Source organism: Pseudorasbora parva, chromosome 19, assembly GCF_024679245.1.
Source record: "Pseudorasbora parva isolate DD20220531a chromosome 19, ASM2467924v1, whole genome shotgun sequence".
Classification (NCBI taxonomy): domain Eukaryota; kingdom Metazoa; phylum Chordata; class Actinopteri; order Cypriniformes; family Gobionidae; genus Pseudorasbora; species Pseudorasbora parva.
The window spans coordinates 23,261,222-23,276,178 of NC_090190.1; the positions used below are offsets into that span (position 1 = coordinate 23,261,222).

Genomic DNA, 14,957 nt, shown 5'->3' on the forward strand with positions numbered 1-14,957 from the left:
ATTTTCACAAAAATGTTACAGCCCATAGAATATATTATATATATATATATATATATATATATATATATATATATATATATATATATATATATATATATATATATATATATATATATATATATATATATATATATATATATATATATATATATATATATATATATATTGTATATATCTGAGCATGCAATATATCAAAAGAAAGAACTAATGCTCTTCTTTAAAAAAAAAATCTAGCTTCATTCATTCCTTTTTCATTTACACTTGAAAATGGCTAAGATTTGTTAAAAAAATAAATAAAAAAAAATTTGAACAGAAAGCTGAGAATTTTTTTTTTTTTTTGTGAAAGAATAAAATAGATCAGAATAGAAATAGATCAGATTCAGAGAAATCTGATCTGATTGGTCAAACACAAGATGAAGTAGATCGAGTCCATCATTCCCCTAATGCTTGCACAGTCCTGTAGCTTGTCCTGGGTCCACATTTCATTCAGTAACATTAGATAGTTTTGATTTATATGATGTTAAATGTTGAAGATCACATTTTGCATAAGCATTTGTTTACTTGCGATCACTTGTTTTACTGTGTCTTCCTCACGTGTGTTTTTATCAGGAGGATCTGTAATCATTATAATAGCGCTTCCTAGTGCCTGACAATGAAAACATGGAAACCCGGAAAATTCTGTGTTTAGCGGGGAAAGAGCTAAGACAAGTTAAGAGTTAAAGTACAAACACTGTCTTTACCTAATAAATAATAGTTTAGCAACTGTTACATCATGAAAATGGAAACATATATTCCGAATGAGAGCCACACTGCTTTCAATTTAACTTTTAATATTTTTTGTTTAGGCATTTTACTATGAATGTCACTATAATTAGTGTATAGTTTATAGACCTAGGCATTTTCATACTTGTTCTGTTCTGAAAACCATTACATTTAAATGAACAGAATGAAGTCTTGAAACCCGTGGGTGACCACCATTTCATGAAAAAGAATTCCAAAAAATTCCAAAAAGAAAAAGTGCTCTTTAAATACCCGGATGATGCACTAAATTAACAGAAAAAAACAAATTGTGGAATGATAACACTTCTTGCCCTCAGCAGTCGCAACTTTATTTCTGTAGTGGAGGGGGAGGTACTACCAGATTCTGACGTTGAAAGACAAAATAACCATAAAGCTCTAACACTACACAATTAAGTACAAAGTGTTTAAGTACAAAGTGCATAGTGCTTCATTTGGGACACAGCTAAATTGTTAACTGGATTTACTAGCAACAACAACAAATAATAACGCAGTCAATTATTTACTCGCACAAATGCCACAAAACTGACATAATCCATTAAACAGATATATCATCTGTCACCCACTATCAATATTTCTTGCATCATAACCATTTTAGAACATAAGCTGCTAATTATTTATGAGATATCCTTCATTACAGACTAAAGTACGGTCATCTGTCTTCACCTACAGAATGAGTCACATTGAATTGACGTCAATTCCCCTCTTCTATTGATTGGCTAGAGGAGGAGCTGTCAATCTCGAACTAGTGGACAAAAGTTGATGCTAAAGCCCGCCCTGATTTACATGAAACTCAAAATGCCACTTTTAGAAAAGCAATCAAAGGCTGTGGAAACAAGAGCAAAGGTAAAAAAAAAAAAAAAAAATGCAAAAGTGTAAAAAAAAAAAAAAAAATATGAGCAGAAAACAGGATTTTTTGTGCTCAATTTAGAAAACTCTAAATTCATGTTTCAGTTGTGTGTAATATCTTTTTTAATCTTTTAGATTCACATTTATTATTTTTTTGTCCATGAACGCTTTTGACAAAAAAAATGATCCTAAATTTACTCAGCAAGGATTCAAAAGTTCTGATAAAAAAAAAAAAAAGCTTTGATCAAAAGTGACAGAACCGACATATCAAATGTTACAAAAAAATTGTATTAAATAAATGTCCTTTTGAATCACAATTTCCATGAAAATATTAAGCAGTACATTTCCAACTTTGATAATAATAAGATGCGTTTCTTGAGCACCACATCAGTATTTTAGAATGATTCATGAGTGATCATGCGATGTTTTTAATGGAGCCTTTGTGCATGCAAAAAAAAAAAATTCTCACTCCAAATTTTTGACCGGCAGTGTAACTAATTTTAAAGGTATACAGGTTAAAACAAACTGCTCACACTTACACACACATCTCATTTAATCTGCTCTCTCGCTCTCTCATGTTGTTCGTCAACACTTTTGGGTCACTGATCAACACAGACTGCCTCCAAACATAAACACACACACAGCTTTGCTGTGCTTTTTTGAGCAGGTGTACACACACTTATGTGTGGTGTTTGATAGGCTTGTTCTCTATCCAGAAGTTAAAATTGTATTTATATCCTGAGATCTTACTAGCTGGTCGAGCTGTGAAGGTCATCTGCATGTCCACATTGTAACAACACTGCGTGCATATGCGCTTAAGACACATTGAGCTTTTATACAAATCTAAATTAAGATTTTTGGAAAATTGTGACGGGCACAGCAAAACTCAGCATTTGGGTGTTGCTTTCCATTAGCTATGTCAGCCATATCACCCTGTATCCCAAGACCGTTTTCCTGAAACTTCGTCAAAGGTTGTGAGTAAAATGTCTGGTCACTACGCCTTCCCAAAATCCTGCTGATGTTGTCGATGTCATCATAATGCACTTGCTGCTAGTGCCTTCATCAAAAATTCTACTTTTTTTCTATACATATTGTTGTGGCAAATTTGTAATTAACACTCAATAAGAGACAAACCTTTTCAAATGTAATAAGTGTTTTATTTCCTTTGCGATAGAGAGTCAGACAGTCATACAGTCATCATTAATGTCTGCAGAGTGCTTCCCACACACTAAACTTTTCAGTCACCTCTTGCTCTCTTTCTGACAGACAAGGCCAGCACTGCTCCCTCTGTAGTTTTCCTTACGTGGCAAAAGTCTTAACTCTTTCCCTGCCAGCGTTTAATAAAAAGTTGCAAGCCACCGCCAGGATTCATTTTCTCAAAAATGTAATAGCCCATAGAATATTTTTCATTTTCTCATAATGCGATATATCAAAAGAAAGATCCTCTTCTTTTAAACAAAAAAAAAATCACTGCTTACACAGGCCTGTAACATTATATAGTATTTAGTATTATATCCACATTTCATTCAGTTACATTGTATAGTTTTGATTTATGATGTTTAATGTTGATTATCACATTATTTTGGATATGCATCTGTTTATATGCAGTCGCTTGCTTATTTACGTGTGTTTTGATCAGGAGTTTAAGTACTCATTCAGAAGATGCGTAATAGCACCCCCTATAGCATCTGACAGTGAAAAAATAGAAACCCGAAATGTTTTGCAAATGACGAAAAATTCTGTGTTTGGCTGGGAAAGAATTAAGCATATACGTGGCTACCCTGGACCCTCAGAATTAGGTACATGATAACCTTTAGTGTCATGGACCCGCACAAATAACCTCTTATGTCTTACTTTGAGGCCCCTTACCATATCTTATATTTTCCTTGCTGACTTAAAGGTGGGGTAAGTGTTATTTTTAAATCCGTTTTAGAAAAAAACGAGTCCAATAATAAACTTACAGCCAATCAGCAGGTAAAGGGCATGTCTACGATGGTGAAAAGAGAGGCTCAGTGCACGTCATTACAAAACACACGAGTAATTATATGCTGGCTTTTGCTTGAATAAGCGCCTGTGTGATGTTAGCGAATTTGTCCATTTGCGATAGTATTGCCTCCACTTCAGCGATGATAAAGACTTGTTCATTTCCACACCGTATGGAGCATCTAAATCTCCTCACTATTTCAAGAGTCAGCTCACAAAATGTGTCCGACAAGTAAGATATACTCCTAATGTATGTTTGTTTCCGATCTTTTCCTCTTTTTTGAATATTCGATCCGTAACACACAGATTCTGCCATAGTTGTTGCCTGAGTTTACGTATGTGTGGGGCGGAGCTATCAAAGTAGCTTAGCGAGACCCTTTTTGGGGGTAGGGTTGTGTTTGTTTTGATGATTTGAAATATCAACAACGGTTACCAGATATCACTTACCCCACCTTTAACACAAAGCATGAAAGCACTTAGCGCTACTGGCCACTGGGGGCGAGGATGCGGGAAGATACCGGCTCTACATGGAGGCTATAAAATCTAGTGAACGTGTTAGGTGTCGCCCAGCCCGCAGCTCTACATATGTCTGTCAGTGAGGCGCCTTGAGCCAGCGCCCAGGAAGAAGCAACACTCCTTGTGGAGTGTGCTCTTACCCCGAACTGGCAAGGCTCGTTTTGGGACTGGTAAGCTAAGACTATAGCATCCACTATCCAGTGGGCTAACCTCTGCTTGAAGACAGCCTTTCCCTTCTGCTGGCCTCCGTAACAGACGAAGAGTTGCTCTGAGGTCCGAAGCTTCAAGCCCGGTCAACATAAGCGCGAAGAGCGCGGACCGGACACAACGAAGCTAGGGCTGGATCACTACCTGGTCCCAGAAGGGAGTGGTAGGAACTTTGGGCATGTATCCAGGCCGGGGTCTCAGGACAATGTGAGAGTTACCGGGCCCGAATTCTAGGCACGATTTGTTGACCGAATGTTCGTGTAGGTCCCCTACCCTCTTAATAGAAGCCAATGTGGTCAGGAGCACTGTCTTAATAGACAAAATTAAGCTCACTTGACTCCAAAGGCTTGAAGGGAGGGCTCTGAAGTGCCCTGAGCACTAGAGGGTATCGAGTTTGGGCGAGGAGGATTTAGTCTGCTCGCACCTCTGAGGAACCTGACGACTAGGTCGTGCCTTCCTACGGACTTACCTTCAACTGCGTCGTGGTACGCCGCTATTGCGGCAACGTACCCTTTGAGGGCGGAGAGAGACAGCCTTCGCCCCAGCCCATCTTGCAGGAAGGAAAGCACAACGCTAATCAAATACCTTCGGGGGTCTTCCCGACGGGAAAAGCACCACTCAACGAACAGGTTCCACTTCAGAGCATAGAGGCGCCTTGTAAAGGGGGCTCTAGCTGAAGAGATGGTATCTACGACTGCTTGTGGTAGTCCATCTAGAACCTCCGCGTCCCACCGCGGACCAGACATGAAGATGCCAGCGGTCTGGTGAAGGGAATCCACCCCATTTGAGGTTTCATAGTCTCAAACGCGCATCTAGAGCACTGACTGATGCGCGCTGGTTGCCGTGACAACCACCGCTGTCAGCCGGCCGCTCGACCTCACACGGCGCGCTGAACACTCAAGCCTTTATGAGAAGGGTGAGACGAACAACACGCCGACGTGACCACGTTCTACTGAGAGACCATGAATAACCCAAGATCGCAATCTCACATGTCTACATGCGAGAGCGATCGTGGCTGTCAACGAGGACAGGAAACAATTGCATTCCAGGAATACACGGTTTGAATGACATCTTGAAAAAGACATAGGGTCAAACCGTGTTGCTCTTTTGTGAATGGAAACTGCTCTTTTAGTGTGCTGAAGCACTCAGGGAGATGACCGCGGCTGCACACAGTCCGTATAGTGCAAGCCTGTGCGAGCTCTCAATGTTTGTGACAACGGCCAGTGAACCATTAAGCTCTTTTAGTTTCACTTTGTTTAGTGAAGCGATCACTCGCTTGACGCGCTGTATCACCCACACTGGCAGTTTCTCTTACGAGACTCGATTCTCCACACTCTTCGTAGACACCGCAATAACACTGTTCGGCTCCGAAGTAGAAAGCGCTAATCTACCATTCCACTTCCTATTTATACCCGCGCTGCGGGGCGAAGCGTGGAATGCGTAGATCACATGCCAAATTTCATTGGATTTCACCAAGTAGATTGGTCTCTAAAGTCAGATCCCAATTTGTTGGTCAAAGTCCAACGTACGTCGAACGTGACCGACTGAAAGAGAACATAATATTCTTTCATGTATGCTGTATATGTTTTATTTAGTATTGGTTACTATGTTACCAATACCACCATCGTCCGCTTGAACAACTTGATGGAATCTCAGATAAATGTTGTTTTTTTTGTTGTCGAAAATATTTGCTTCAAGTTTGGATGGAAACCAGCTCATGTGTATGGTTGTTGTTTGGTTCATTTCTGTATGGGTATTATGGGTGGTTTCTAACAGCTCTGATATGCATTTGCTCAGGTCTTCTAAGCTTTTTTTCTCTTAAATTCATAAGGGAATGTGAATGTTATTTGTTGTCTGCTCTGAAAACACAATAGCAGTTTTCTCCTAGCAGAGGTGCTTTGATTAACCCAGGATGGATGTCTTCTGGTGCTGTCAGCTGGGAAATGGCATTTCAAATGCCCACAAACACATAGCTGCAGAATAAATGTATTCCCATCGTCTATTTAAACCTCCAAAACTTTCCTCTTTTAACATTATTATTTATGATGAATAACGTTAGCTTCATCCTGTCTGTAAAGCAGAATGTTCGATTGAGATTTTTAGAGGATTCTGCTGCAGGCGATATTGTGAAAGCTGCACAGGAAGTGAGGCACCTGTTGTTGGCTGTAATTGTTTTAACAGGTAGAGAAGATACCAGACTTTTAGCCTGAGGGCAGAATGCTCACAGCACTGACAGAGCCAGGGCGGTTATAAACCTTCAGCAGCTTTTCTTTAATGTTCGGGGCACTGCTTTTATGCTGCCATGTGTGTATGTTTCTTCATGTGTAGAGAAAAATGCATAAAGATGAAAAGAAGAAAGAGGTTAGCCTGATGATATTAATAGTAAATACTTTATTAGAGGTGTTTGCATCACTATTACTAATGTCCATGCTTAGGGTTAGATACTAAACTACAGAGCCTAGTGTTAAAGGTATGGTTTAAAGATAAACCATTTTATCCTTCCTTTGAAAGTCATATCAACACAATTTTGTGCTTCGAAATGTTCAACACATTATAAAAGTAATCTCTATAATTAGAGCAGCATCTCGGTTCTTGCTCATCAAGCAAGCACATTTATATTTCCGTTAACCATTTTTGATATTTTTGTTTTTGTTTTTGTTTTTTGTATGTGCGTTGATCAATGTATAGCCCCTTCACATACACAGTCTTTACTGGCTACATTCTAAAAACCATAGCAGCTGCAAAGAAACAAGCTAGAAAAGATCCAAACAGCTTAGCAACCACATAGAAACACACTAAAGTCCACCCAGAATGCTATTACATGGCCTTCTTCACAGGGTCATGGGCCCCCGCATGGGCCCAGGACAATGTTTCTTAATGATGGCTTTGCACCACACACACACACACACACACACACACACACACGCACGCGCGCACATTCATAACATCTTAGCAACCACATACAAATATACTAGTATACTTAAAACACTTGCCTTAGTAACTAACACATCTTGAAACCACAAACATTTTCTTAAGAAAATGTGAAATTTTGTTTCTTGCTACTCAGGGTTTGATTTCAACTTCCAACAGTTTCTCGATTCTGTATGAACTTATAGCTGTTCCGTCCTAGCAGCCTGCCATTTCTCTTTTCTTATGTAATCATCATCGAAGTGGTGACCCGCTATTTCACGAAACCACCTCTATCCACTCTTTATCCTGTGTTCAAATCATTCACCTCCCACAATTCTCCATGAAACCTTATTCTTCTCTCTCTCCGCAGGGCCCAAGCAGGACATGATCTATGACTTTTGGCGCATGGTTTGGCAGGAGAACTGCTACAGCATCGTGATGATCACCAAACTGGTGGAGGTGGGGAGAGTGAGTAGAATAACTCTACCTCTGCCTCCGGCTGCCTGGCCGCCCCCTCCGCCCACTAATGGACACCATCTATTACTAAACACTGACCACTGCAGTCCACAGCTGACCATTACTGAAGATAAACCTTACCAAGACACCCCATTAGCCAGAGAACATTCCATCTGATTAATGATTTTTACCGCCCCAGCCATCTTTCAGTTAATTGCACTTTCCTTTGTCCCAATCCCTCTAGAATACCATGGTTACTACAGTTGTTGTTAGTACTGTAACATCAGAGTAAATGATCTCTTTTTAGTTCACTTTCAGTCATTTAGTTTTTTTTATTTTTTATTATTGGCTTCAACCAAGTTACCACAATTTATTATAGTATTACAATATTACAGTATTACAGTTACAATTATTATTGTAGTTTATGTTGTAGTAACAATGATATTTTGGCAGAATCTATAGTTAACACATTTTTGTTTTTTGTAATTTCCAAAATTCTTACATATTGTGCCTTTAAGTATGGTATGGTCTTTATAATCAATCATCTTTATATATGTATTCGTGTGTGGCAAAATACATATTTGTGATTAACAGCGAATCAAAATTTAAGAATTAAACCAAATTGTAAATATGATTTGAGAAATGTAATTTGTTTTGTTTAGATGAAGTGCTGTAAATACTGGCCAGATGACAGCGAGCTCTATGGAGACATTAAAATCACTCTACTGAAAACAGAAACGCTGGCAGAATACACTGTACGCACCTTTGCCATGGAGCGGGTAAGCGTGTTGAGATGTTTGTCAATGTTTGGCTATGATTTTATCTTATGAAATGTACATTTGTTAATGGAGCTTTTGGCTATGTGGTATTCTGATAGAATTATGAAAACATTTATATTAATATATACATTTTTGTTTGTTCACTATTAGCGGGGTTACCCAGCCAAGCATGAGGTCTGCCAATTCCACTTTACATCTTGGCCAGAGCATGGTGTCCCGTATCATGCCACAGGACTGCTGGCCTTCCTCCGGCGGGTCAAAGCCTCCACGCCCCCTGATGCTGGGCCAGTGGTCGTCCATTGCAGGTAATCAAGCATTACTTCCTGTAGTCTGACATGTTTTTCTGCACCCTTTTGGTTGACAGGATATAATCGGTTGTTTTTAAATTAAACGGCCGAAGGCAAATGTTGAAAATTGTAGCTTTTATTGGCCAATACTGATTATTGGCTTATACATCAGTGCATTCCCGGTGCCAGACACATTCCCGGGACACCCGGTCCCGGTGCCTGGAGTGGGGTTTTATAATATATAATTATATATTATATTTAGCAGGGCAAATGATTTGTAATATTAATTATATTGTTATATTAACAGCGGTAGCAGCAGGGCATTTTGCTGTGGTGCCTAGGGAGTGATTGGGGGTTAGGGACTTTGTTTAAGGGTAATTTCCTGTTGAAATTGATAATCAAGACCATAACCTTTGGGTTACCAGTCTGACTTTCAAACCTTTAGGCCATGACTGCATATGGGTTTTAGTGCCTTCACTTTACTTTTGGAAAAAAATGCATTTCTCGTCTAAAGGCAAAGCCAGTTCTTCCAGATCTCAAATATGCAAGCATGTTCTTTATTTTGATGAAATGCTGTTATTTCATATTTTCCATGCATCTGCTGTCCATTATAAAGAGAAAAATGCTTGCACCTGTAGTTTACCAGTCCAAGGGCCCACAGTCGTATTATTTATACAAAAAAAAAAACATTTATATATCAGATAAAACTAAATTGAACAGAAAACCAATTCAATGAATCATCCCTGAACATGTTCTTATAAGCATCACATGTGACATTTTTACTCAAGCGGCAGCGTTATTGGCCACGTTTGCAGTTAGAGTCTCCAAAGAATCATAGGCCCATTTATTGTGAAAATTGAGCATATTTTGTGCAAGGCAAATGTTGTTACACACCTATACAGCATGTGCTTTAACAACATTGCTTTATCTTTTAATTAAACTAAAGCATTGGTTTATTAAGGATACTTCGTACTTCATTAGTAGACCGTATGCCTCATTTCCATGGAGGCCAATCCAGCACACATTATATTTTCATACCGAACAAAGCACCACGGTGATATCATGTTTTAGACATTACCAGGACAGTAGTACCAATGAATTATTTTAAATAAATTGGATTACTTTTTAAATACCACAGTGTTTTATATATGCAAATAATCATTCAGTACCAGTCATTTGTAAGCAATTCAGAACAGAACTTTTGCTAGCCTAAAGTGCACTTTTTTGTGGATTTTTGAGGCTCCTTATGGGAGGTCATAATTTATGAATCATCCCCACCTAACTGGCTAGAGAGTTGATTATGTTTTACCTGCCACAGCTGATTTTCACCTGCATTGTTTTTGGGTTGCCAGTGTTAAGTAACATTGTTTTACCAACTGATAATATCACTGTATCATGGTACCCACCACAGTTATGAGGCTGGAGAGTCAACTTAAGTTCAAACTTCAAGATTATTCAGCTTGGAAGCTGGGTTAATTGACTGTGGCAGTAGCAAGTTGTTTATTCACCCTTTGAATGTTCTACTTGAAAGAGCTGTGGCAGTTTTATTCAGCCCTGTAAGTATAATCAGGAACTGACTGAACACAATTTGTGAAGTACCTCTACTTAAAACTACCCATTTACAAGCATTTACCCAGAGCTACATTAGTGCAGTGACATTTTTCCTTCAGCCATCTTTTTGTCTGCAGTATGGGCGCTGGCCGCACCGGCTGTTACATAGTATTGGACGTGATGCTGGATATGGCGGAGTGTGAGGGTGTGGTGGACATCTATAACTGTGTGAAGACACTCTGCTCACGACGCATTAATATGATCCAGACTGAGGTAAGTTAAGAAATAAATGGGTCACATTAACTCCAGCGTTAAAAAAAAAGTTGCCAGCCACCACCAGGGTTTTGGACCATTTTAACAAAAATGTAATAGCCCATAGAATATTTTATTTTGTGAATATCAGAGCATGCAATATAGGAAAAGAAAGAGTAGATAGTAACATTAGATAGTTTTGATTTATATGATGTTTAATTTTGACAATCGTGTTGTTTTACATATGCATATATGACTACATGCAATCTTTTGTTTTGCGTCTAAAGCCTAGTTCACACTGCCCGATTTTTGCCGCGATTTTGAGTCGCTGACAGGTTTTGAGATATCGCCGACAAATGCCACGCAGTGTGAATAATCAAAGATGCGATCAGAGAGAATCGCAGACGAGTCGCCGATGCCGGTGAGATTCTAAATATCTGGAGCTGTCGACGATTCAAACTCCTGCTGTGTGAAGTGCTTTCTGACTGAAAATTACATCGGCGATGACCGGCAGCCGACGAGAGAGTGCCATACAGGCCAGTGGGAGGTTCAGGGAGGAGTTATAGATAGAGTATCAGTATTTTAATAGATATATTTACAATTCTATCAAACAGAAACAAAGGCCAAACATTTGCACATCCAGCCACAGCAGCAGCACATTACATAATTTATTTTTCTCCACAAATCAGCGCACATACAATTTGAAGCAAACTTTGTGCAGTTTATCATTTTTGATAACAATTCCAAGTCTCGCGCAAGAACTCCGGTCCGACGCACGTGTGATCTCGCGTTGTTTACTTGTCACATCGCACGTGTAGTTGGGAAACGTAGTTTGCGCACCAGAGAGAGAGAGTTGTCGGCGATTCTTCCTCTTTTTCAGTCATGCAGTCGTCAAACCATCGTGCAGTGTGAACACAGCAGTGACTGAATGATACCCCAGTTAGTCATGCAATGTGAAAAGAGCAGTGACCCGACAAGTTTGAAAATCATGCAGTCTGAACTAGGCTTTACTCGCGTGTGTTTTGATCAGGAGATTCTGTTCTCATTCAGAAGATTCGTAATAGTGCCCCCTAGCGTCTGACAGTGAAAAAAGGAAACCCAAATAAATCAGTTTTTGGCCGGAAAGCGTTTTCTCACAAATAACGGAATAATCTGTGTTTGGCAGGAAACGAGTTAATCAAGTAGCCATCCAAATAATCTAGGCTGGTTATTTTATCTCGTTTTTTTTTCACACTAGAACTCATGGTGCATTTGAGGTCAGAGTTCGTTTGGATGATGTGAATGCTGTTTCCCAAACTCGTTCCCTAAAAAGGTGGTCTAGGATACGGTTGATGCGAATTCCACTACTCTTTGCTGCTGATATGAACAAAATAGACGTAATTTTAAAAGTAAACTGCTATTAATGACATATGATTCAGTTGAATTAAATTGTATGAATGGTATGTACACCCGATTGATGCATGCATTCTTTGGAACCTTTGTAATACACTTCAAAATATTTTTCAAAGTTTATTAGAGCATGTTTAACATTTTAATAAAATATTTTAGTCTTTTTATTTCAAAATATAACAATAACAATAAATAAGTTATTTAATTTATTATTGTAATGTATTGCACTTTTGAGACATAATTTGATGTCCCATCAAATACCTATTTGAGGTATTTGAATGCGTTGCATTCTGCCTCCAATGGCATCTATTGTCATGCTTTGCAGACTTTGCTTTGACAGTGCGTTCATGTGTTTTAGTAGAGTGCTGAGGGAGGGCTGAATATTTCCCCATTTTGTGCTTTCAAAGCTAGTCTGCTGTTGCCAGCTTATACGAAACTGCACAGCCGAGCTTTAATGGCTAAACTTAATGAACTAATCAATCCTATTAGATAAAATCAAGTCCCACTTTCCTGTCCTGTTTCACTTGTACATACAGGTTACAGAAGTAAAATGAGCTGAGAATTGCAGGTTGCTTGTAAAGTGTTATATTATATAACTGCAGTATAGATTTAATGCTACATTTTATGAAATATTTTATGGCAACTACCAGTTTACTATTTTGCCTTGCTTTGAATTGCTCTATATTCTTTACAGAAACAATTAAATGAACAATGGGCTAGAACACAAGTTTCTCTGAGGATGCCTGGTAAAAGAGATTTAGACATTACAATGTGTTTTGTGTAAAAAATTTGTTACTTTTGAATAATTTATATTCCCATCTTATTATTTCCACTCAAATTCATTCAGTTATGAAAGACAGAGAAGGAGTTGGTGAACTGCATGTTAATAAGCTGACAGACGAACGTAGCTGTGAATATTTTTCTATTCAAGTGAACCCTCAAGAGCCTGGACAACAAAGAAGAAACCATAATTTAATGTATAATCACTGTTCGCTTAATATCACAAGAACAATTTTAAAGACAAAAGCAAAGCCATGAAGCACGTCTTGCTGTCTAGACTGCTTTATAATGCATAAGAGATCTCGCCCATCACTATTGCACACTGCTGAAGGCCAGTCTAGTGTACTTCCTCAACCAAGATCAAACACTAAACTCAAACCTTTGTCCCTCTGTTAAATGGACAGATTGAAAGAGTAAACCAGAATCAAAAGAAAATGTAGAGATTATATGTGTCTATAATGCTTGTTTGATAAAGCACACATCACTATTTCATGATTTTTATAAATAACTTACAGTGTGTGAATTTTAGCAGCATTTAGTGAGGTTGTGAATATAGAACATAGAGAAGCGACGGTGGCTGAAGCAGGACAAAAATGTCGTCGTCGTAGAAAGCAGAGAGTAGATTTTGTCCGTTTAGGGCTACCGTAGAAACATGATGCCGCAAAATGGCAATTTCACTGTAAGGGGACCCGTGGTGCATGTAAATAGAAATGGTTAATTCTAAGGTAATTAATAAAAAACATAACGGTACATTGTGTAAGGTTTTTATAATCCACTGTTATGTGTTTTATATTGTATTTCTGGCAATAGATCCTTATAAATACTACACACTGAACATTACACTTTGAAAATTCCTGAGCAGCACCTCAAATCATGTGACTTTATTCTTATTCTTCATATTCTTAAATAATTATTTGATTTTTAAGAGACTGGATTAGCGATTGTCATCTGTCAGACTAAATATCTGTGAAAAAAAAATCCCATTTTACATTGATAGGTGACTCGAATCACCTAGAGACTAGAATGTCATAGACACTTGGAGTTGAGCTCCTTTGAATTAGGTCCAAAAATGTGCCTCCACATACATTTTTACAAAACTTTTAAAATTTACATATACATACAATTCATGGCCATTTCGAACTAAAATGAACACAAATGTCAAAAAAGGCAACATTTTTTTAATTTCTTCTCACACAAATTATGCTTACATGGGCTGATATTAGATTAATAAAGACTTCCCTGCTAGGTATGTGTAGCGAGGTGGTAGGTTACTTTCAGATGTAACCGAGCATTTACCTTTTAGCTGCTCTAGTAATTATACATAACAGAAGCTCTTACTGTATTCATGTCATGTGCTTGCTGTTAGCTGTGGTGAAAGCATTTTATGAGAGAAATAACGTTTGCAAAGTGCACTCGTGTTTATTCAGAGCTCTCAGATACAAACAAAATAAACTTGTGCTCTCAAAAACTCGGTACAATAACACTTTCTCAGCAATCTTTCCCCAGCTCCGTCTCTCTCCGACTCTCTCTCTTGATGGCAGCGCTGCAGCTGCTCCTGCTCGCCCCTGACTAAACCACGCCCCCTAATCTCATTTCAAATGCAAAGATGTCAGCCAATCACAACAGTGGGTTTTTTTACTGAAGACTCACAGCAGACACGCCTCTTGAAACTGAGCATTCCAAACAGAGGGCTAATATCAGTATAGAAAAAATGCCTTTTATTTCTAAAGAATTACATTTTTTGATGTAAAAACCATATTAACAATATAAGTACACCCCAGGAAACATTATAAAATAATAAAACAATCCATGCCATGGGACCTTTAAAGGGCTTCTGCAGTTGAAGAACCTTTTCATAGTTCTTAGAAATATAAGCGGAATTACCCTGCACAGCACATTAGGAACTACCGGTGATGTTAGTGTATGCTGATTGGCCAAACAGATGTGAAACACCAATACCCGCCATTTAAAAAAAAGGTCTACAGACACAGATTAAAGCTGTATTTATTTCAGAAACTACTTCTACGACCATGGGGGAAAAAAACAGTGATGGATGGACCTCTCAACATTAATTCAAAAGAGAAAGTACAACAAATTTTGAGGAGACCAAGCAAAACATGATAATGTATATATGCGCAGCTAGCAACATTGGGCATCAACCAAACGCTAATACTGTTTCATATACTGTCTACTTTGTATA

The 14,957-nt window shown here is 38.4% G+C and overlaps 1 protein-coding gene across 3 annotated transcripts in view; it reads left to right on the forward strand.

The window, feature by feature from the left end:
- The window catches only part of ptprua (protein tyrosine phosphatase receptor type Ua), a 353,612-nt gene that overhangs the window by 312,824 nt on the left and 25,831 nt on the right, over positions 1–14,957 (forward strand). For all 3 annotated transcript variants that reach the window (XM_067426694.1, XM_067426695.1, XM_067426696.1), the window contains 4 exons: positions 7,634–7,731; positions 8,382–8,498; positions 8,649–8,803; positions 10,474–10,609. In XM_067426694.1, the coding sequence (XP_067282795.1) occupies positions 7,634–7,731; positions 8,382–8,498; positions 8,649–8,803; positions 10,474–10,609 (506 nt within the window). The remainder of the gene's footprint in view (positions 1–7,633; positions 7,732–8,381; positions 8,499–8,648; positions 8,804–10,473; positions 10,610–14,957) is intronic.